The 25,140-nt window shown below is 42.6% G+C and overlaps 1 protein-coding gene across 2 annotated transcripts in view; it reads right to left on the bottom strand.

The window, feature by feature from the left end:
• The window catches only part of PTPRG (protein tyrosine phosphatase receptor type G), a 731,350-nt gene that overhangs the window by 22,028 nt on the left and 684,182 nt on the right, over positions 1-25,140 (bottom strand). For both annotated transcript variants that reach the window (XM_022572681.2, XM_022572679.2), the window contains 10 exons: positions 18,893-18,989; positions 12,326-12,408; positions 12,000-12,134; positions 10,848-10,982; positions 8,482-8,654; positions 6,766-6,901; positions 6,070-6,216; positions 3,773-3,866; positions 2,765-2,841; positions 2,149-2,277 (listed from right to left, as the gene is read on the bottom strand). In XM_022572681.2, the coding sequence (XP_022428389.1) occupies positions 2,149-2,277; positions 2,765-2,841; positions 3,773-3,866; positions 6,070-6,216; positions 6,766-6,901; positions 8,482-8,654; positions 10,848-10,982; positions 12,000-12,134; positions 12,326-12,408; positions 18,893-18,989 (1,206 nt within the window). The remainder of the gene's footprint in view (positions 1-2,148; positions 2,278-2,764; positions 2,842-3,772; positions 3,867-6,069; positions 6,217-6,765; positions 6,902-8,481; positions 8,655-10,847; positions 10,983-11,999; positions 12,135-12,325; positions 12,409-18,892; positions 18,990-25,140) is intronic.

Here is a 25,140-nt window from a genome sequence, read left to right as displayed (position 1 = left end):
TAGGCCTGGATGTGATCCTGAAAAAAGTAATCTATCTAAGGCTTAATTTCCGTATCTGAAAAGTGGGAATAATAAAACTACATACCTCAAAGAGCTATTATGATGATAAGATGAACTGGAAATTATCTAATTTGCCTAAAGACTGCCAAAGGGACTTTAGTAATGGTGGAGGAACGGCAGAAAAACCTTTTGAACACAGACAGTAAACTAGGGAATATATGACAAAGAAATGCTACTTCTTAATTCAGTAGGAGCTCTGATCGCATGCTTATTTTGCTTACAGATAGGGCAGAGACGCCTAAGCAGCAGCGACTTTTGGGCTGTTCACAGAACGATGGTCTTTGTAACGTTACAGTAGTGATAAGTAACAAAGCAAACAAAAAATGCAGAGACAGTACCTTTAGAAAAAACTACACACTACTGAATCTGACTTTCGACCCTAGAGCTATGAGTGCAGACATGCGTGATTGCAGCATAGCCTCCTTGGGCCTCGGAGAGACAGCGAGATGACAGGCCTGGTGGCCCGGTATCGTCGCTGTCCACAGAACACGTATTGACTCACTCAGTCAGTCTCCCCCTCTCCTCCCCATACAAATGAGCTCTTGGGTATAGTGACTGTCCTCTGTTAAGTGAGGATAACAAAACACTGACTCATCCAACAAATGCACGTTTTAACAACCCTAAATGCCTCCAATTTCCATATGCCGAACAGAGTAGACCCCTATTGCCAGCTAATTTGAAAATTTACACTCCAGTTTTTAGCTTAAGATTCTCAACTTTGTTGCCATTCTATCACACAGAAGCAGTCTTGGTATTCCGAAGCTGGAGCAGAAAGCGACAAAGTGAAGTTCCTACTGACTGGGCACACAGTCAAATGCATGTCATCAAGACTAGGGGTTCACTCACATGCTGTTCTTTCTTGATTAAAAAACTCACTACTCTGACACTCACAGAGGCAGATCGTTTTTGTTTTTGTTTTTACTTTGTGCGCTTACAAGTCCTCATAGTAACTTCTGAAGACCCAACTATTTCGAAACTTAAGAATGCAATGAGAGCTCAGCAGAAACAGTTACACTTATTTTCATAAACGTGCTCACCCTTCTCCTCTAGGGTCTAGCGACCTCAATAGGGAAGGACTAAAGGGAGAAGAAAGAGGTAGTAGCTTAGTCAAGGTCTTAAAAAGCACCATCAAGTCCGAACAAGGAAGGCTTTCCTAATCTCCCTCCCTGTAATAGATCGGGCTTGCCTATGGATTGGGGGAAAATAACGATACATTATTAGTACTTTTGATACCGTTTTCTTTGGGCCAGGAAACATCTCTGTGATGTGGCGGCATTGGACATATACAATAGCAAAATGAGACAGGTGACTCAAGTTCCAATCCTGGCTCCCGTGGTCCGTATATGCCCTTGGGCAAGTCACTTCCCTCAGTTTTCTCAGCTACGAAAGGAGATGCTGAGAGCACCCGTGTCATCGAGTTGTAGAAAGGATTAAAGGAGTTAATACAGGTAGAAATATGATCAATCGATGTTAACTACTGTTAACATTTATTGATACAATCAATAAAGGATATAATCAATAAACGTTAACTACTGTTACTGTTCCTTTATTTTCCAACAGTGACATATAGCAACTAAGAGGTCGGCTTAAGATCGTGCATTAGTGAGGTTAGAAAAAGGACCTTCTTCAAAACCTTCTGGGCTTCCCTGGTAGCTCAGTGGTTAAGAATCCGCCTGCCAATTCAGGGGACATGGGTTCGAGCTCTGCTCCGGGAAGATTCCCACATGCCGCGGAGCAACTGAGCCCGCGCTTTGCGACGAGGAGCCACCGCAGTGAGAAGCCCACGCGCAGCAACAAAGACCCAACGCAGCCAAAATAAATAAATAAAAACCTTCTCCCACACTGCCATGTACAGTACAACTGAGGGGTGACTGATTGATATATCACCAGCATTAGGGATCAGTGCTGATCCTGTTGGAACTGATAGGGTCAGGAATGGTAAGACTAGGAAAGGCACCTGTGCAGACATACAAGATGAGAAGTCTGAATTCCCTCCCTAGCATGTACAGACACTGTAGCCCTGTGACAAGGTAATTTATGCTCTGGCCTCCCGGGCTCATTAATATATAGCAGATGTGCTTTACTTACCAAGCTCTGGTTGTCTGGCAGCATGACAATGATCTGTGCGTTATGATCCCAAATCATTCGCCAGAAATCTTTCGTAGTATGTGGCAGAGGATGCTGGGTTATGATAAATTCATTGCTCCTGTAATAGCCCTTCAGTTAGGAGGACGAAAAACCAGTGATTATGAGTGTTTAACTCTGCAGCAGTACAATATATTCATGAAATGAGACCGGCACTGTTTCGACCTCACGAAAATAATCGAAAGAGGCATTCAGTGCACTTGGCTAATTTTTAGATGTACTTCTCCTAACTTGTATATAGACAGTTTTCTCTCCACGTCCGATGCACTTCTAGTTCCCCCTGCTGTTTTTACTTGACAGCAATTTCAACATTTATTCCAAGACTAGATGGGTGAAATTCATGAAAAGATTAATTCCTTAACAAGCATTTCTGTTAGCTTAAGCAATCTTTGTGTCCTCACCGATTAGGTATCCTTGGTTAGAGGTTTCCAGATACAGAAATCTCTATAATTTTGATATTACACATCAAGAAATTACTTGAAAGTCACATAGGTGGTATCTGCTGTTTAGCACCTTTCAGTTTAATTGACTTTATTTATAATTAACTGTTGACTCTCACCATGATATAAGAAGCATTAATGTAGTCTGTTCCTTTCATTCCAGGCAACGGTGCAAGGCCCACTCGAGCACGCTCAGCTATGACATGGAAAAAACGAAAACACCACATTTGCCTCATTACCCCTCACCACCAACAGCACTTTCTGAGAGTTACTTGGTGAGTAATAGAGCTCTTTGGCTCCCCTTTCTTTTTAAGACTTACCTATATTTTTAAACAAGCTAGAGCATTATCAGCTAAGGAAGAATGTAAAATGAAATTCTGCTGCATGTGCCCAGCAGGACCCAGACGTTCTAGGAATAACACTTGACTGTGGGAGAGGCTTTCCCAGCGGATCACTAACAGGATACTGTGTGTGGAGTCGACACAGGGTTTCAGGTCACTCTTGACCCTGGTTTGATATTCCTACACTTATACCAACGTATTGTAGTTTGCTCTTTTGCCATCCCCTTACTCCCAATCTTTTTCTTTGGGAAGGGCTTAGAAAATATTGGCCTCTTTCAGTAGAGGGAACCTCTTCACTGATCACCCATGCCTGTGTCTACAGTGTACTACACACAGTATCCACTGCTGTGTCCTAAGTTATTTATGCAGCGGTCACCACCTACCAACGGTGCCTTAGTCTCCTCAATAGCCAGAATAATTTAGTCTCAATAGCCAAAATAATTTAGCAATGTAGTTCCAGCTGTGCAGATTAATCCAGGACTCCCTCTGTTTGAAGAGAGCATTAATACCACAGTGATAATGACTTGACATTTTTTTTTTAAAGGCAAGACATGGTAGAAATAATCTGACTCTTGAATTTCGAGGTGAACTGAAGCGAGCTTTCATGTCACATAGACGCAGCAACTTGCTGGTGCCGACACCCACCCCTCCCGTTTTGATCAAACTGCTTCAGTTGTCCTCAGCGTAACTTTTCCCCTTGGTAGTGGCTGCCTCTTTACCTAACAAACACACAAAATCCAAAGGAAAAACGAACACAGGCAAGTCGAACTGATTTTAAGATCTTACAGGGCACGACTGAAGAGTTTCTGTTCTTTTCTTTGTTACACTCTTTCTGAGCACTGAAGCATTCCACGTATTTTGCATTACACTGTGTGACCAGCTGAAAGAAAAGCAACATTTTAGCCTTCATTCAAAGGATTATAATTGTGCCTGTGTTAACTAACTTATTGTGGTAATGGTTTCTCAGTATGTAGTTAACTATCAAACCATTACGTTGTAGACCCTAAACTTGGAATTCTTTGACCTACATGCAGCGTGGTCTATCTCAGTCAAGCGGGGAAAGACAACAAAACAAAAACAAAGGTATAATTGATAGCATCTGCTTGATGATCTGGCACAGATACTATAAACATTTTTGCATCGCAAAGGACACTTTTTTGTGTTTCAAGAGTGGTAGCTTTTTCAGTTGTCTTGGTTGTTTGCGTGCTTGTTTTATTTACTATTAGGCCTTAGGTTTCCTTTTTTTTTTTTTTTTTTTGCTGTACGCGGGCCTCTCACTGTTGTGGCCTCTCCTGTTGCGGAGCACAGGCTCCGGACGCGCAGGCTCAGCCGCTCCGCGGCATGTGGACTCTCAACCACTGCGCCACTGGGGAAGCCCTAGGCCTTAGGTTTCTTGACTACAGGCACTACGTAAGCAGCGGCACTATGTAAGCAGCATTTGTTGAATTAACGTGGGTTTCTCTGTTGATGATGTCACTGATTCCTCACAGCCACATGAAATGGAGGTGGCTCTATACTAGCAAACACGGCTTCATGGTAATAAGAGCTAATCATGGTAAAGAATTTACTAAGTTCTCAGGAAATGTCTGTTAAACTGAACTGACATTGTTCTAAGGCTGTTATAAATAATTAGCCCAGTAGTTTGGTTATTCTTCCTGTGTATATAGCTTGGTTGAATCATTCTGTCAGTGTTTTGCGGGGGGTGGGGAGGGAGGGGTCCATGCTAACAGAGTATATGGGAACGGTCTCCTTCTCTACATGGAGGTGGATGTAGTTGGTTAACGCCTGTAAAGGAACAAAGGACCTGGTTTCCTTTGATGAATTTTTAAAACAGTGTATAAACAAATGTTGCAGAAACAGAAAAGGCAGAATTTAATTAAGAATTATTGGTACTTAATTTTTTTAAGAATTCATTTTAAACATTCAAAATGAGACACTATGTCCTCACTATTGATTACCTCAAATGGTGTGCAGAGCAGTAAGGATGTTATAAAAGGAGACCTAGAAATTTAAAATTGTTATAACTGAACTTGGTGAAATTGATCTACTTTTCATTTCATATCACTTGTTATCATTTGTTTGACAGTCTCATTTCTTGAGCTGAGACTCGAAGATTTCAGTGTCTATGGAAGGTTTTACCATGAAAACTAAAACTGCAGAGATTCATCTCATTCTTTCCATCTTGACACAAAACGAGAAATTACATACAGAACAATGTGCAAAAAAGCCTGGTTTTTTTTATAGTCTAATGAGAGACTACGAAATAGGAAAGCACTTAGTACTTTGAGATGACTGAGCTTTCTGATCTTACTTACTTTAATAGTTCTTATAGTCTCTCTTTTCACTCAATTCCGTATAAACCTTAACTGTCTTTACACCTCATGCCCCCATGCCCCTATCAAAGAAAAAGCATAACCATTTAGGAAAAGTTAACTAAAGTTTCTTTAGTATTCCGTAGTAACTAGATCTTTTCTAGTTTCTAAATTATCTGCTAGGATAGTCATTCAAAGAGCTTTGCTTTTAAGATAATGCCAACAAATAGCCGTTCTCCATCAGGGTAAGACAGTATTCGTTCAGAAAAAAATACAGAGGATAGGGCTTCCCTGGTGGCGCAGTGGTTGAGAGTCCGGTTCGTGCCCCGGTCCGGGAGGATGCCACATGCCGCGGAGCGGCTGGGCCCGTGAGCCACGGCTGCTGAGCCTGCGCGTCCGGAGCCTGTGCTCCGCAACGGGAGAGGCCACAGCAGACAACAGTGAGGCCCGCGTACCGCAAAAAAAAAAAAATACAGAGGATATTTTTTGGACTGGAACGACTGACAGAGTACTATGTCATTGGGGCCAGGGGCAAATGTTAAAGTCGTAAACTGCGCAGAAGAAAATACAGCACAGCACTGTCTACTTGGATACCCACAATTCATACGTAAGTCGAAACTTGATCTTCCCATGGATTACGTCTGAGGAGTACAAATAAATAGTAATCCATTTTAGTCTAGACATTCATGCAAAAAAGACATGACCCTCCAAACTCAAGGCATTTCTTTACCTCCTTGCTGCTTTGCCAAAGAAACGTATTGAAAGCACTACCTTGAACTGTTTCTCGAGTCGTGTCTTTCCTCCCGCTCCTGGTATGAGGATACTGTTAACGTAACTATGCAGCTGACTGGAAGATACTTCAGTCTCCTTTCCAAGAATGGCTTCCAACAAGGCATCGTGGATGAAAATGTACTGCTCCTAAAAGGCACACGACATGGTAGTCACTGAGGAGAGCTGCGACAGGGCAGCCACCTCTGTCCCCTGCGTGAAATCGACCTTAGATGAACTCTTCCCCTAGCAGGGACCTCCCTCATGCATTTACAGCCAGGGGGGTCGGCTCCAGTCCATCCTTCCTTATCGATCAGAAGTTATTTTCGGGTAGGGCCTGTGCTGCGTTTAGTTCTGTATTCCATACCATGCCCAAACAAAGCAGTGGGAAGACGTGTGTTCAGTGAAGGGCTTCAGAACCATTGCCTCGTATATATCTCTCAGGCTAAACAACAAGGTTTAAGCGCCCGCAGCATGGAATACACAGCACTAGAGAAAACGGTATCTGCTTCATTTAAGAGGCACACGGAAATGGATGCCTGTGAGCCAAAGAACGGTATCCCGGTTAGGACATCTTCCAACACAAACCTGTAAATTCCTTCCAGGCCCACGAGAATGCGTATGTCTCACTCTCAATCATTCAACTTTCAGTTCAAGCGTGTGCTGGAGTCACATGAGAACGCCAGCGCCCCTCCTCACCTCAGTCTGCACGAGGTAGTTGCGCTGTGTCCTGATATGCTTCAGGAACCCCAGGACATTGACTGTGCTTTTGTCTTTTATCTGTTGCAGCATGCTGTCGATCACAATGTAGGTGCCCGTCCTGCCCACGCCAGCACTGGAAGAAAGGCAGACACTCAACTAGTACACCTGCTGCTCTACCAGGTCATGAACCATGGATTACAAAAATTATCATCTGAGTCTCCAACGCGCTGAGAAATAACCTACGTCAACGACACTGGGTTCTCTCAACGAGAGGGTTATGCTGACAAACGGATAGCATTCAGAAACTTCAATAGGCTCTTCCTTCCTCGTGAGTCTTGAGGGGGAGGGAAAACTGCCCTTCTACCATACATAAAAATATAAAATATGTATAAATATAAATAAATAAAAATATAGTTACAGATTTGCTTTCTCAGCCTTGCTTGCAGCTCAAGCAAAGGGTTTAACTCTGTTATGCCAGGGGCCGCAAGGTGTCTCTCCTGGCAGTAGCCATCTCCGCACCCCTGCCGAGGCATCGCCTGGTTCTCCTGCTCCCCCAGGGATTCTGGGAGAACGCACTGTCCTTTCAATAAACCCCCTTTGTGCACAGCTCCCGCCCAGGTTGCTCAGTACTGGCAAGTTCCTATTTATAAGGGCTACTTTCCTTTAGTAATCCAGGGGTAGGAGAAGGAGAGCCCCTCTGGAAAAGCTGGCCTCTTTTATTCCCGTTTCCTGATTGTTATTTAAGCAAAACAACACAACCCAGCCCAGGGAGACCCGAGTTCTGCCGTACTGAACCACAGGCTTCTTTTGGCAGAAACCTGCCGCCTCAGGTTCCCCATCTCACACAGTTTTGTTGATGATACCCAAGTGCTTTGACTGACAGACCTTCACCTCTATTTTAGTGATTCTAAATGGGTGAGCAAAAATGTCGAGTCCTTATGGGACTTTAAACAGAGTCCTTATGGGACTTTTCCGACGTCTGCAAAGGACCTGCTCTGTGGAAGCATGTTATGAGAACAGCCCCAAAGAAATGCTGAGGAAAGGCCGGGCAGCTATGTAACGTACGTCACAGAATAAGCAACGTCTATTTGAATACCAAAGTGAAAAAAGCCCAGCAATCCAAATGAAACACAATAAAAGCATTTTTGAAACAATCAGCTAAGGTTGTTTAAGGTAGTTAGTTAAGATGGGAAAACAGGCTTTATCTGTGCTTTAAGAAAGGTATTTTACATAGCACGTATAAACTGAAAGCCTTTCACACATAAACTAAATAATATTATCATTTGGAGGAACCCTACAGAAAAGCCATGTTCAAAAACTCAAAATCTCTAGTGCGGAAAGTCCTAAACTTGTGTGTAAGGTTTCTATATATTAGGAGCTGCCAACAATTTCCCTATAAACACTGGGGATTTTTTTATCAGTAATAAGAAGGCGTTATAAAAACTGGAGACTCATCCTCTAAGAGCATATTTTGTTTTAACCTCAGAAGCAGCAGATGGTTTCTTAATGTGAGGGACTACAGTGACCTTCCATAACCCTAACAAACAGGTCTCATTGGTCCCAGTTTTCAGCATTAAGACTCCGTTTCTAAATCAAACAAAGCCGCAAGCAGCAGGGCCACAGTGGTCCACGTTCACACAGCCCACACCCGCTGCTCTGCCCAATTCAAATGCTGAATCCCAGGCAGAAGAAAGGGGACGCCGTTGGCCTCACCTGCAGTGCACCAACACAGGGCCCATTTCTGGAGTCCGGGCTGCTGAGGACCTCCTCACGAAGGTCAGGACCGGGAGGGCGTACTCGGGAACTCCCATGTCGGGCCACTGCGTGTAGTGGTACTGGATCACTACCCGTTCATTCTGGCGCCCCTTGGGATTTCCCTTCTGACCCTGAGAGAGGGTGAGAAAAGATGGCTTTAAGCTGAGAGTGGCCATTCTGGTAAAAATCACATAAGGGGGCTTCCCTGGTGGCGCAGTGGTTGAGAGCCCGCCTGCCGATGCAGGGGACGCGGGTTCGTGCCCTGGTCCGGGAGGATCCCACGTGCCGCAGAGCGGCTAGGCCTGTGAGCCATGGCCGCTGAGCCTGTGCGTCCGGAGCCTGTGCTCTGCAACGGGAGAGGCCACAGCAGTGAGAGGCCCGCGTACCAAAAAAAAAAAAAAAAAAAAAAAAATCACATAAGGACGTCAGCAAACCTGACCTCTGTTCCCATTCGCCTTAACTGCTGTTCCTGGGGTTGGTTATTTCCTCTCTGTGGCCCTCTCATGCCCAAAACGGAGACATGACCTGGGTGCATAGAAGGATCAGACATTCTTGGAAGAGAAAATGGGTTAAGACTGTACCAAGAATGAATGTTTAGTATCGGTTTTCTGGATCTGGACCGATCCAAGCACTTTGTAATTTGCCTACAAGGCCTCCATTTCCCGGCAGCATTTGAGATGCCCCAACTCATCTGACTGTGGGCCGGGACTCACATTCTTTCTCCACTGTCCGGATTGGACCTTTAGGAGCCAGAGCGCTCGTGCCGTACACTCTCCAGGAGGTGTGGGGAGGATCCTAAGTGACAAGTGGTTCGAAATCTCTAGAGTCAAAGGCAACAATCAATTTATCTGTCACTTCCTTAAAGGAACACTACTCTGAAGAATTCATTTAAGTGGCTGCACTTTTTACACTTGAACCACTTTGGATGAAAAATCTCCCCAAGTAGATCACTTGCTGTGATTTTTTTTTTTTAAATTACCAATACCTCTAAAATAAAAAAATTTTTTCTGATGATTCAGGGTCATTAATCCATTGACACTGAACCTTGTAGGGTGTCTGGCCCTGTGCTACAAGGCCTTTGGATGTCTTTGATTTCTTAATTCTTCTGTTACCCCTCATTTTCCTATTTCTTCCGCATTTGCAGTTACGATGGTCAGTGTGCAAAACACCTAACGTTCCTATTGGACTTCCTCCTCTGGCTTAAGCTGTTTCTAAAATAAGAGTAAGTCGGTCGTGTTTAAATAACCTGAGGTGCTTCCGTGAGTAATGGACACTGTACTTCATGAGTTACTGGTTAGCTTGAGCCAGTTAACAGCTCTATTACAGAGAACACAGATAAAAACAGTGCAGCTGATTTTTATATACTTCTGCTATTCTTGGAAACAAACTATACACAGAAAGGACTGTTAACCTTGGATCACAAATGGGCTTCAGAGCCACTGTCAGTGCGTATAAAAATCTCGGTAAATGTGAATTCTTCTGGGGCAAGAGGGAGACAGTTTTATCACATTCTCAAAGATGTCCAAGACTAAAAAAATAAATTAGGAACCACTGCTACAAACAACTTCCATACCTAAACCTCTGTAGAGTACTACTTCACATTTTCCTAATGAGCACCTGTCTTGAGTTCATAGTACTGCTACAGTGATCTATGAGTCTCGATGGGACAGTGGATTTTCAACAAGAGAAACTGAGATAACTTGAAAGCACCATTTCCACAAGGTGTAATTCTCACGATGGTAACAGTTCTACTACAGAGAAGCGTTTTATTGTTAAGTCACATTAGGAAACACGACCAAGTTATATCGGTTTCTTAACTCTAGCACTCTCGGTACTTGTGTTCCTTGTAAATTTCTAAGGGGGAATACATACTCCGTGGCATTCATTTTCCATACTTATTGAAGCACGGAATTTGATTTCTGCAAGCACCTTGCAGGGCTAGTATCCCTTGGGACACACTTTGGGAAACAATGCTTTAAAGCTGTCAGAAACTTGGAATTAAAAAGCTACATCACCAAACAAACAGATGCTGCCATATTTGCTGGTTACCAAAACCTCAGAGGACCTTTTTTTTTTTCCCCCAGATGAAGCCTCTTTCATGAAGAGATTAAAGAACTCAATCAGGCCAGTTAAATTCTATTATGTGCTTTGCCAGTATCTTTCACACCACACACTGATGTCAATCAAAAGAGTTGTGAAAAAAATGTTTCAAAAATACTTTTTTAAAAACCAAGTTGGTTATGAGAGTTGGCCTTAGTCGCACAGTAATTTTCATACTAGTTTAAAAAGAGATGCCCTGGCAGCCCACCCAACTCCTTCAATACCTTTTTCACTTTTGTATTTCGGACTGAAAAACGACGAACAGTATAGCAGGCGTGTACTTTTGTGCTCTTCAGTGTGACAATAATGTTTCCATACTCCTCACTGTTCTCTGTGGGCCAATACTGATCACATTTTCGCTGCAGAAAAGAAAAAAGCTGTAAATTATAACTGCAATTGATGTCACAATTCCAATGTTGATAATGTGGTTTCAAATGATGGTGTGGAGACACAGGCCATATCACCACGTGGTTGACTAAAAAAGGAATGCATGGGCTGAAGGCCTTGCAGGCAGATGTGACCTCTGAAGAGGTTAATCTTGGGACACGTTTGGGCAAGATCACTTGAGAAATGGGCCTAGTGTTCGCGATCATCCTTCAACACATGATGTACTTTAAAAGAAGGTCTAAGAAAAATCCTGTATATTTGACCTCTACGAAATGTGGGTAGGATATGTTATCAAGGGAGTTTAAGTATCATTTTGGGAGGCTGGCCTGCATTCACAGTTAACACAAAGTCTCTTGTAACTGTGACAGCCTTCGTGTTAAAAACTGGGTCACCAAAGGCAAAACAGGGATTCCACCGTCAAAGCGAAGCAGTGGTGACTCTGAGTAACCAACCAGAGCCTGGATCCTTTTTCCAGCTTAAATTCACGTCTAATGTAAGCTCATAACCCAATCAAGTTAACATATGAATCATCATCTTAAAAAAAGGTTCTCTTAGTGATGGTCAAGGTGTTTAAGCAGTCTTTACTCCCCCCCAGTGTGAACTATTAGTAGTTCCTTGACTAAACTGTTTCTTCCAACGTCCCTGCTTTTGTTCTCTCTCTCCCAGATACTCTTTTCAAGCCTGTGTAACTCTTCCTCCTCCTCTTTCACTGTTCCAATCTCACCTCACATATTAACTCTTTAAAAAAATCTCTGTACTAGAGGATGCATTCCCGTGTTTTGCAGCACCCCCCCTCCCCCAATTAATACCCTATTCACCTCAATCATCGTGTTTAATCCACTCTGGTAAGTGCCTAGCTCACTTTCCTGGCAGGGAGGCCACTTCTCACTTCTCTAGCTCTTTCGGCCTTGCCAACTTTCTACCCTACAGCGGTACTCCACAAATATCTTTTTGAATGAAGGTACACGATTAAGCCAACAAGCTCTTACTCTTCCTTTTTCCACAAGGTTCGTAATCATGACAATGATTCCAGTGTTTTGTTCCCAAATCATCCTCCAGAAATCTTCAAACGTAGACTTTAACGGTCCCTGGGTGGCGATGTAGGCTTTCGCTTTGTTGTAACCCTTCAAAGACGACACAGCACAAAGTAAGATGAAAGCAGTATCACAGACCAGCTAATAATTCAAGTGCCTTCCGTATTGAGTAGGCTGGGCTGCTCACGTGAGCTCTGTGCGGCATGAAAACACATTCAACGCTCTCTGCAGCACTCTTCACTTATCAGAAACAGGTTTATAAGAAAACATTTCTGACTTACATCGACATAGTTTGCATTAATGTAGTCGCTGTGCTTAGAGTCTTTTCCTGGTAAAGGTCTCAACTTCACCCTACTGTGATCATCTAGAGAGGATAAGAAAAAAAAGCAAAACCAAAATGTGTTAATTCGAAAACTAGCAGCATTCTAAAGCACAAAACAAGGCAAAGAGGCAACATGGCATCTCCCAGAGTGGCCCGAGAAACCTTCTGGCAGAAGAACAACTAAAAATTCAAAGCTACAGCATTCAAACCCGTCTCCAAACCACAGGGACACTCCTACCTCATGCTCTGACCTGTGAGTGCTAATATGCAAGAAATGCAAATTGTGGTCTTTATTAGTTCATGTAAAACAATTCAAGTCGCAACCCTCTCAGATTTCCTCATCCTATATATACATATATATTTTTTCTTTTTGCAGTACGCGGGCCTCTCGCTGTTGTGGCCTCTCCCGTTGCAGAGCACAGGCTCCGGACGCGCAGGCTCAGCAGCCATGGCTCACGGGCCCAGCCGCTCCGCGGCACGTGGGATCTTCCCAGACCGGGTCATGAACTCCCATCCCCTGCATCGGCAGGCAGACTCTCAACCACTGCGCCACCAGGGAAGCCCCCCTCATCCTATATTTTAAAACCAGTTTCCAAGGCCTTTGATTACTCATGCCCCACCCCCTCCCCATTGATACAAATATAAAAAGGTGATTTTATTAGATCAAGTCCAGAACATCTATTTTCCGGAGGTGCCATTGCTAAATTCAGCTGGACTCGCCATCGCCCCAGCAGACCCTGAATAATTGAGGGAGCCAGAGCTTGCTTCTAAGAGTAATCGCTTCACCGGAATCTGAAGTCCATGATCAGATTTAAGATCCACTTAACCTTCCTCTACGAACAAAAGGTGAGCGGTGATATGTGCCTCTGGTTGCCCAACAGAATGAGCTTGTATTTACAGGATAACAAACAAAAGAAAGCTGAGGTCATACTTTTATTTTTCCCTAGCTAGAAAGAGAATGGGCAAAAGCCCGATTTCCATTTCTATTTATAATCATGATCGTAAAAGGCTAGCTCGAAAAGAAGTCCAATGAGTGGATTAGCCTAGACATTACTGACCCCAGACTATATCAAGCACTTTTGGAAAGCCCTCCACGTTCTTGGAACTGTGAATTGCTTTTGTTGTGCTGACAAACTCTCAGACTGCAGTGAATCTGAACAGGGGCTGCCTGATATAAATGGGCCCCAACTGAAAATACTCTCCTAGGGCATCTGGATCCTATGCCTTAGGAGCATTATATTGTTACTTCTCAGACTGACGAAGAGAACACGTGTTCCTCAAGTTGCACAATTCATATTTCATCAAAAAGGTAACAGACTAGCTAAAAAGATCAATACTGGAGGTGGCATCCACGTGTGCCTTGAAAGCTGTGAGGGCTCCACGAGAGAACGCTCTTCCTATATTGTGTTCCAGGCACATTCATGGACTAATTTTACTTGTTCCATAACATTTCCATGCTACTCTTTGCTATATAAAGGCGTTAATATAGGGGTAGACCAAGGTGCCGGGTGATGTGCCCAGAGTCTGACCAAGTGACCAAGAGAGCACCAAAACCCAGCTCTCCGAACTTAGGAAAATAAAACCACATCTAATCTGAATTTGTGAAAGTAAAACCTCAAATGAACTTGTGAAAGTACAAACATGTCTCAGAAGACCTGGTGGTTTTGTGACAAAACACGATAACCCTTGGGCACATCACAAAGAAGTTGCCTTGATTTCCTCCCTCTTCTCTGCCACATACTTTTAGCTAAGGCAGTGAGCTCACTAGAAGTAGAGGTTGCTATGGTGGACAGTGATGTGTGTGGACATATGCAAGGCATATACACGTGTATATCTCTGCCTGACTTATATGCTTAGAAATGAGGTCTATAAATGGACAAGTCCTCACAGTCTCAGGGAGGTGAGCCTTGACTGGCTTGGCCGACAAATACTGCCAGAGTCAATCTATCCAAAGACTGGCAAGAAAAGGAAAGTTTTACTCTCCTTTCTTGTTCTCTTCTTTTCCTTCTCCTCATTCTCTCAGGTAACTGAAACAAATACTCTCATTCAAAAATGACTTTTGGTTCTTTTAAAACGTTTTCTAGAAGACGTAAAACTACAATCACAGATGACATGATCCTGTATATAGAGACCCTAAGGTCATATATGACAACTCCACAGCTAACATCATACTCAATGGTGAAAAGCTGAAAGCTTTTCCTCTGAGACTGGGAACAAGATAAGGATGTCCACTCTTGCCATTTTTATTTATCATGGTATTAGAAGTCCTAGCCAGTACAGTTAGGCAAGAAAGAGAAATATAAAGCATCCAAATTAGACAGGAAGAAGTAAAACTGGCACTATTTGCAGATGACCTGACATTATATATAGAAAATCCTAAAGACTCCATCAAAAAACTGTTAGAATAAATGAATTCAGTAAAGTTGCAGGATACTAAATCAATACACAAAAATCGATTGAATTTCTATACGGTAATAATGAACTGTCAGAAAGAGAAACTGAGAAAACAATCCCATTTACAACTGCATCAAAAAGAACAAAACACCTAGGAATAAACTTAACCAAGGAGGTGAAAGACCTGTGTATTGAAAACTCTAAGACATTAATAAAAGAAACTGAAGAAGACACAAATAAATGGAAGGATAGTCCATGCTCATGGATTGGAAGAATTAATATTGTTAACATGTCCATACTACTACCCAAAGCAATCTACAGATTCAATGCCATACCTATCAAAATTCCAATGGCATTTTTTCACATAAATAGAACAAACAATCCTAAAATGTGTGTGGAACCATAAAAGACCTCAAATAGCCAAAGCCATCTTGAGAAAGAAGGACAAAGCTGGAGGCATCACACCCCCTGACTTCAAACTGTATTACAGAGCTATAATAATTAAAACAGTATGGTACTGGCAATAAAAACAGACACACAGATCAATGGAACAGAGTAGAGAGCCCATAAATAAACCCACACATATATGGTCCACTGGTTTATGACAAAAGGGCCAGGAATATACAATGGGGAAAGGACACCCTCTTCAATAAACAGTGTTGGGAAAAGTGGACAGCCACATGCAAGAGAATGAAACTGGACCACTACAGTCCACCATACATAAAAATTAACTCGACGTGGATTAAAGCCTTGAATTTAAGACCTGAAATCATAAAACTCCTAGGAAAAAACAACAGAGAAAAAAAGCTCCTTGACATAAGTCTTGGCAGTGATTTTTTTCAATCCGACACCAAAACCAAAAGCAAAAATAAACAACTGGAGGGCTTCCCTGGTGGCGCAGTGGTTGAGAGTCCGCCTGCCGATGCAGGGGACACGGGTTCGTGCCCCGGTCCGGGAAGATCCCACATGCCGCGGAGTGGCTGGGCCCGTGAGCCATGGCCACTGAGCCTGCGCGTTCAGAGTCTGTGCTCCGCAACGGGAGAGGCCACAACAGTGAGAGGGCTGCGTACCGCAAAAAAAAAAAAAACAAACAAGTGGAACTACATCAAACTAAACAGTTTCTGCACAGCAAAGGCAACCATCAACAAAATGAAAAGGCAGCTTACCGAGGGGGAGAAAATATTTGCAAATCATGTATCTGATGAGGGGTTGACATCCAAAATATATAAATAACTCACACAAATCAACGCTATAAAAACGAGCAATCAGTTAAAATATGGGCAGAGGACCTAAATATCCATGTTTCCAAAGAAAACATATAGGTGGCCAATGGGTACATGAAAAGTTGCTCAACATCACTAATCTTCAGGGAGATGCATATCAAAACCACGATGAGATATCACCTCACACCTGTTAGAGTGGCTATTAACAAAAATATAGAAAATAACAAGGGTCACACAACTGTCAGAACTAATGAGTTCAGTCAAGGTGGTTAGATACAGGATCAACATAACATACAAAAATCAATTATATTTCCATACACTAGCAATGAACAATCTGAAAATATCAAGTACACAATTCTATCCAAAACAATAAAATACTTAGAAATAAATTTAACAAAAGCACAACACTTGTAAAATGCAGACTGCTGAAAGGAATAAAAGATGATCTATATAAATGGAAAGACATCCCATCTTCATAAATTGGCAGACCTAATTTTGTTAAGATGGCAATGCTCCCCATATTCATCTACAGATTCAAAATAATCCGTATTAAAATCCCAGCGACATTTTTTGCAGTAATAGACAGGTTGATCCTGAAATTTATATGAAAGCACAAGGGATCCAGAATAGATCCTTGAACCTTGAAAAAGAAGAGCAAAGTTGGAGGACTCACAGTTTCCAATTTCAAAACTTATTACAAAGTCAGTAATCAAGACAAGTGTGGCAATGACATAAGGATAGACATACAGATTAATGAAAAAGAAAGGAAAGTCTGGAAATAAACCCTCACACTTACGGTCAGTTGATTTTGGGTGGAGTGCTAAGACAACTCAATGGGGGAAAGAAGAGTCTTTTCAACAAACGGTGCTGGGACAACTGGATATCAACATGCAGAAGAATGAACCTGGACCCCTACCTCACACCATATACACAAATTAACTCAAATGGATCAAAGACGTAAATGTAAGAGCTAAAAACCAGAAAACTGTGACAGGTGTAAATATTCATGATCTTGGATTAGGCACTGGTTCGTTGGATGTGAGAACAAGACCACAGGCAACCAAAGAAAAATACACTGAATTTCACCAAAATTTAAAAAACCTGTACTTCAAATGGCATCATCAAGAAAGTGAAAAGACAATGCACAGGACAGAAGAAAATACTTGCAAACTATATATCTGATAAGGGATTTGTATCTAGAATCTATAAAGAACTCAACAATAGAAAGACAAGTAATCCAATTAAAAACTGGGCGAAGGATCTGAACAGACATTTCTCCAAAGAAGATATACAGGTGGCCAATAAATACATGAATGGATGTTCATCATCTATCAATCATTAGGGAAATGCAACTCAAAACTACCGTGAGATATGACTTCACACTCATTAGGCTGGCTATTATCAAAAAAACATAGTAACAAGTGTTGGCAAGGATGTGGAAACGCTGGAACCTGCATATATTGCTGCTGGGAATGTAAAATGGTGTAGCCACTTCGGTAAACAGTTGGGAAGTTCTTCAAAATGTTACACATAAAGTTACCATATGACCTAGCTATTCAATTCCTAAGTATATACCCAAGATAGTTGAAAATATATGTCCGTACAAAACCTTGTACACAAATGTTCATAGCAGCCTTCTTCATAATAGTCAAAAAGTAGAAACAGTTCAAATGTCCAACAAATGAGAAATTAATATGTGGTATATCCATAGCACAGAGTATTATTATTCGGCCATAAAAAGGAATGAAGTAGTGATAAAGGAATGAAGTAGTGATATAAGCCACACCATGGGTATACCTTAAAAACATCATGCCAAGTAGAAGTGACACAGAAGGCCATATATTGTATGATTCCATTTATATGAAATACCCAAAATAGGCAAACACACAGAGAAAGCAAGTAGGTACGTGGTTTCTAGGGACTTTGGGAGAGGGAGGAATTGGGAGTGACTGCTCATGGGTAAGGAGGTTTCTTGTTGGGGTCCTGAAAATGTTCTAAAATTAGATGGTGGTGATGGTTGTACAACTCTGTGTCGATAATAAAAACCACTGGAATTCACGTAAAATTTAACTTCAAATTAACGTGAAAATGGGTGAATTTTATATGGTATGTGAATTACATCTCACTAAAGTATTGTTTAAAAAAACTATCTATAGTAGCGTGCAGATTTAAGTGGTCTGATTTAAATGCGCTATTACATAAAATTGCAAGTACTGTGTTCTTTACCATAGTGTATGTTAAGCATAAACATCTGTGCCCCTGCCCTTAATACAGAAGTGTATATCTTCAGCCAGTGACCCAAGCCACGGTGTCTACGAAAAGTGGCCTTCTAGCCACAGAAGTAGCCTGTCCTCTTAGGGTATTCCTTGAGGCTCTGTAAGAAGAACACTTATTTGTTTGCGTCCTGAACTTCCAGGGTATTCTTGACCCTGGAAATGTTTTGGACAGGACTAAGCACGTGGGCCACAAGGACTGGTATAAACTAATTACCTAATCTTAGAGAGACTGCTTGGAAATTCAACTTCCTTGATTCAGTTCCCAGTATTTCCATTTGTGTTAAAAGCCTTGGCTCTCACTGGTTAAGAACAATGTCAAGAGAGCGACATGACATTACAGTTTGGTTCCCAGCATCGGCTATGAAATCACTTCATGTAAAAACAGTAAAGGTCAGAACACTTCCTTCGATCACCTGATTATTAAGCAGAGATCTGACAGCTTCGTGAAAGACTCAGCGGGCAGAGTGTCCCCACTTCTTCTTCCACGCTGTTGAAGATGGGCTAATGAGAGGTTAACTTGCAAGTGTAATTTTCTCTTGGCATCCTGATTCTGATTGCTTGCCTTTCAGCTTCTACCCAGCAGGAAGATTTCATTTCCCCGCAGTTGGAGATAGTTTAAAGTTTATTACTCACATGCTAAAATGTTGATGTATCTGTTTTTGTGCTTGTTATCTGGATGATTAGAATGTTCTGCAGTGATGTTCATATCAGCTGTACAGCGCTGGACCTCCTAGAGAAGAAAACGAACATCGAGATTTCCAAGATTTTTAGACACGCCTTAGACGTTTGACAACAAGGCCGTAGAACGAAAGGAACTATTTACATCCAAAAGCACAGAGTATTTACACACTTCCCAGCCACGGGCCACCGTTACCTCCCCAAACTCAACTTCAGAAATGATTACGGACATATTAATAACAAACGTATGAAGGATGTGAACAAAATCAAAAGATTTCATTCTTTACTAATTCATCAATCAGCTACTTTATTCCAGATTTTGACCTAGGCATGGGGATTACAAAATAGTTATCTCCCTTTGAATATGTCACAGTCAGATGACTGAGAACAACACGTAAAAGGATGATGACAGTCAAATGTGATTAGTAGAAAGGAGGCCTGAAGAAACTGACAGGAACACAGAGGAAGGCTTTAGACAGGAGGAGATGATTCACCCGGGCCTTAAAGGATGAACAGGAATATTTCCGGCAGAAGAATAATCTCCACCATGATTTGCAATATGCTTATATTATAGTCCTTACAGCCTCGTTGTATAACTAACAGACTACAGACTGACTGCACTCAGCCCTGAAATGACACTAATAGAACTTAAACAGTTGTCATATCTGGCTCGAATATATATGGCCCTGATGCCTTATTTGTTAACTCTGAATTTATTTACATTATCCTTCTTTAGAAAAACAGCAGTGGGAGAAGCAACTCTCCTCTCCCGTCACCTTCGCCATGGATAGAAACATCATCCATTAGCCTAATACAAGATTGCTAAAAAGCCACATTTTTCTACACTGTGTGCTTCAAACCCAAGAGTGCACTGGCGCGAACTAATAAGGGAAGTCATTAGCAGCGCACAGCTGCGGCAAAGAGCAGGGGCAAAGTGACACAAGATGATCAGGAGAAATGCTTTACACGTAACAGATGTAACAGAGTTTACGAGCGTGCAGACTTTTCTTCACAAAGGAGTTGCATAGCAATTACGGATGATTTCCACAGCATTTACATCACGCATAATGAAACAAGGAACTGGCTGTCTTTCATATTTGCAAAGTACTTAGGAGGAACTCACTGTGATCAAAGAACTTAACTAAGGTATAAAAACAATGGGTCACTAACTATTCAAAGAAACCATATTCATGGACACCCGATTCCTGGAGGATATATATTCAGTTTTTCATAATTGTAGGCATTCCCAGTGGAAGGGTGGAAGGGAGGGAGGGAGGGAGGGAGGGAGGGAGGGAGGGAGGGAGGGAGGGAAGGAAGGAAGGAAGGAAGGAAGGAAGGAAGGAAGGAAGGAAGGAAGGGAAAGGAAAGGAAAGGAAAGGAAAGGAAAGGAAAGGAAGGAAGGAAGGAAGGAAGGAAGGAAGGAAGGAAGGAAGGAAGGAAGGAAGGAAAGAAAAAAAAGAAGACCCACAGGCATTAATTCAACACACCTCTCTGGGAAAAGTATGCGTTTCATGACAATCCTTTATCTTTTCTTACTTTTACTAAATGTGATAAACTCTGATACTTGCTATTCTATCTAAAATGGTTATAACCTACAGTTTGGCAAATGCTGGTTTAAAGGGCCTTAAGGCTGCCTTTGGCTCTTTTCTCTAAAATAGATAATAAAACGTGAGCACAATGGAATGAGTCTGACATCTTAACATCTCCAAGAACAGAAGCAACGCTAGCCGTACTCAGAATATTTGCCTTTTAGAACTGCCTCGAAAGCCTGACGCGTGCTCTTCTGAATAGTTTCAGGGCCCGAAAACCTTTGAAAATGGATTTGTATTCTGGAAGACACTAATTCAGCCTGTACACAAATCCGTGAAATAAGCTGACGTGCTTTGGTTTCTGGGTTTTGAAGGTCATACCTTTGGCATGTACCTCTTCAGGGCTGAGCTGCTCAGATATCTTGTGCTGAGCTTTCAGCTTTTAGTAACTTAGTTTGAGATTCGCTTTGTTTATTGATTTTTTTTTTCCCATTGTGTGGCTCTGGCCACACACTATGGACTGAGGTGGGGCCTCTATTATAGTCTAATGCAATTGACCAAGCCTGCGTGGGAGCAGCTGTCTGTACTGTTTAAAGCAGCCATTCAATATGGCCAATCAAACTCTGTGTTATCTAAAACTCTTGGTCTGATCCGTTGCCTCCGTTTCACTTTTCCAATTATATGAATGACAGAAAACAAAGGAGACTCATAAATAATGTTAAATCTGATTTTATGAGAACCCAAGGGGTTTGCCGATGGCCTTCTGATTTTGTCTTGTGGATAATAATGTCATCTGTAATTCCTTGCAGTACTACTGCCTGACTCATTTAGATGCTGATAGGATCACCTGATCCTGGAGTGGCTTTTCTCCATCAGAACTGGCATTTCAAAGTTAATGTGATTTTAATAGGTGTTAAAACCTTTTGAAGTGACACTGGCCGATGGAGTGTGTATAGTAAAGTTACCTGGTCAGCACCCTGATAAAAAGTTTAAGGTTTAAGCTTGTTTGTACTTTACTGTCTCTATAACAGAGCTGGTATTCTCAAAATGAATATTCTGCGAAGGAACAGGCACATGATCACAGAAAAGAGCCAACTGAGAACAAGAGATTGAAAATAAAGTATAACTTAAAAAAGCAAACTAACAAAACCACTAAAAGTTGACAGACACAGAATTCTTGGGAGATGATACAGACTACATCACCTCCTGCCTGGAGTTGTGGATGTGAAAGGCTGTCCAAAGGGCACACGGTGACCTACTGTCCTCCCATTCGGTAGCTCAAATGGAAAAAAATAAGCCCACCAGAACAGATCTAGAAATCTTTCAGATTACTCAGCTTCACAGTGAAGCAAGCTGAGAAGGAAATATTTTGGACCTGGTGACCAAGTGTTAGACCGAGTGCGTGTAACATTCTTAGTGTCTGAGTTCAGGCAGCCCACAGCTGTGTTCAGGGGACTGTTGTACACAAGGTTAAGTCATGACCACAGCTCAGGGCTTTGTTCAGTGTCGGACTCAGAGCTGGCCCTCGCCAGGTACTGGCCACACTCATCTTCCCACCTCTACTCTCCTCCGCTCAGGCTACAAACTGCTGCTGCCCTGATTTTCTTCAAATGCTGCTTTGACTTTGCTGTTCTCTCACGCAGACACCTCTAGAGAGACGCCAGATTCCTTAGCCAGGCTTTCAAGGTCCCATCCTATTTTCCACCTACTCCCTTCCCAATGCCACAGAGTTTTAACTCTATGCCCCTTGAACAGACCGTATGACCACCTCCTGCTCTGCGCTTCACTGCCATTTTCCTCGCTAAGAATGCCTGTCCTTCTCTCCCCCCTCCGAATCCATATGTCTTTATCTAAAATGACTGCCTTCCCCTCCAGAAAACCAACCCATCTTTGGAGAGTACATCACAGTGTCTATCATCCTGCAGCTGGTCTATAAAATAGAATTATTTTTCCTGTACGATCTGTGAAATTTGGCTAACGCACGTTTTTTCTCACTCTTTGTAAAAACCTCAGCTTAACCAACTATGATGTTTTACATGATAAGGGTTTAAAATGTTTTCCCGTGGGACATCTAAGACCCACACTGGCATTCTGTCACCGAGGCTCCGGAAACTCGACGGGGCCACTTTCTGCCGTCCTGCAGGCAGCATTCTTTCCGCAGCTTTCCGCCTCTGTCAGGAACTCTTGCTATGTGTCATCGGCAACACGAGAACTCTGCATCTTACATAAAGCGATTGTGGCCACTGGTCCCTTGGCGCATGAGCTCAGGTGGACAAAGCTTTGTTCTCTTGATTTAAGATGAGCAACTGGCCCAAATTTAGCTCAGCTGGAGCTAATTGTAACGGACCTGATCCCCCAAAGGATCTTGTCAAGGGGTATTGGACCTCTGGCCTCATCTCTGCACTGAGCCTTTAAACCTGTGCTGCTCCTGACCCCTGCCTATTAATTCTGTTGACCCACAGGGCCTTGGAGCTCCCCTGATCTTGAAAGATTATATGCTAGCATCGTGCCTCTGGAAGCCTCCTGGATTATGACTGGGGAGGCCGGGGAAAGTGAGGTTGTAGTCAGCTAAGGTAGCCAAGGGAACAGTCACTGAACAGTATCCGGGCATAAGGATTGACGTTATTTCCCGTGACTGCAAAATCTGCTAGAGGTATAATGTCCCCAGCTTTTAACGGCCTCCAAAATTTATCTGACAAGGACCAAAAGCTTGCTTCCAGCATCACCTCTAAACAAAGACTCAAAATTACCAGTGAATCATTTCTCATTCTCCTCCAAGCAGCAAAGTTCTGAACATATGACAGCTATTCACCAAATTTGTTTTTTTTCCATTTCCCTCCAAGATTTGAAATCAAGATGGGGCAAACAGAACTTCTGCAGAAACACCCAATCAAACTACATAGGATCCTTTCTCCTTTGCTCTCCTCCAGAACTTCATTTCTGTATTAGCACTTATTTTGCTTTGCCCTCTTTCTACTTCAGCTGTGTATACTCTAGTCTTCTTCCCCCATCAGGCTGAACTCCCTGAGAGCAAGCTCTCTGTCCAATTCATCTGTGTGCCTTATACCATGTAGGTACTCGGTACCTGTGGAGAGTAGTAGGTACTCAGAGAATGCTGGGTACTCAGTAACTGCAGAATGAGTTGCTTTAACTCCTCTTAATAGGCAAATATTCACTGTGCGGTGGTTTTCTCTATAATCTTAAGATTAGTTCTTTGACTAATTTTAGGCCTCTATTCAGAGGTTATATAAGAGTTTTATAAGTCAGATTCTCAGCCCTCTGGGAAGGCTCTGGCCCATAAAGATCATGTACTGGGCTCCCAGTACTCTTGGGTGCGGGGGGCGGGGGGGGGCGAGAGGCTCCTTATTTTGACTGCTCCGCCCCCCCACTTTTTTTGCCAAGGAACTCACTGGCCCATCAGCTGCATGACCAGTTTTAGACAATCACTGATAATCCTGGTTATCTCTCCTTTGACTTCAGCTCATTACAGGCCACTACTTCCAGGAGGGTCTGGAGGGCATCCAGGTTAAACATGTGGGCTTGAGTCAGAAAGCCTTGGTCTTAAACCCTACTGCTGCCGCTTCCTAACTGAATCACCCAGTGCCTCGGTTTTCTCATGGGTGACTTTCCTCATCGGTAAAATAGGGACAATAAAATAGCGCCGCACCTCATGGGGTACTTCTGAGGGACGGGCGAGATAACCCAGGCAACCGTGCCAAGTAGACGCCGGCCGTCGTTACTCCACAGAAAAGAAGTCTGAGGTTGAGGTTACCACTCTCTTAATATGAGGGCTTTGTTTTCTTGTTGTTGAATTACACAAAATCTCTCATCCTGACCTCCTTTTTACAGCCTATTACTATCTCTTGTTTATAAAAACAGCCTTGATCGCTTCTTACAGAGCCTGTTACCATTTTCCTTTCTAGCAGAGCTACCCAAAAGGAGTACCACTACTGTTTTAAAATACTTCAGATTCCCCCTAAATTAGATGATGACAGTATGTTAGTGAGCTTTTCTATGTCTCGCTTCCCCCTTTACATGGCTGTCTTACTATCCTTTGAAGGAGAAAGGATGCACTTCCTAGTCTGAATAGCCCCGATGTGAAACCTTTCAAACCAGGACAGACTGTGAAATAACGAGAGTAGAACAAAGCCTCCCTCCTCCCCGCCCTCCCTGTTCCAATCCTGAAACTACCAGAATAATACTTAAGCTAGAGAGTTCGATACAGGCGACAAAAGCTTCTAGCCACAGTTTTCTTTTTAGGATAGAAATAGGGTGCAGATGCCCAGGATTTGTTAACAGGCGTGATTTTGATGCAGCGAAGCCCATTTTGAGTCAGATCAAGTTTACAGAGGTGTAGCTGATTATTTTGAATAATTAAATGGTGTCAAAACCAGCTGTGATGAATAGCACTGGGGTCTCAAATCATAAATAATTGAGAAACTGGAGCTGCATTTGATCATCCTGATCAAATTCTCGTCTCTAGAGGATGGATGTTTGTCCCGAATACCATCAACATTGTTAAATGCCTCAATATTCTTGCTCAGTCATCCAGCCAACAGTCAATTGAACTAAATCACTTGAACACCACACACATGTGCTGTCCTCATGTGCTTTGTACTTGGACAGGCACCTTTTCTGGGGCAGCATCTAAGAGCCACGTTAAACACTTGACGT

The sequence above is a fragment of the Delphinapterus leucas genome, chromosome 10, assembly GCF_059928025.1.
Source record: "Delphinapterus leucas isolate spDelLeu-1000000601 "Yukka" chromosome 10, BTC_Dleu_Yukka2, whole genome shotgun sequence".
NCBI classification, from domain to species: domain Eukaryota; kingdom Metazoa; phylum Chordata; class Mammalia; order Artiodactyla; family Monodontidae; genus Delphinapterus; species Delphinapterus leucas.
The sequence above is the reverse complement of the archived record's forward strand: the minus strand, read 5'-3'. Positions and strand labels throughout refer to the sequence as shown.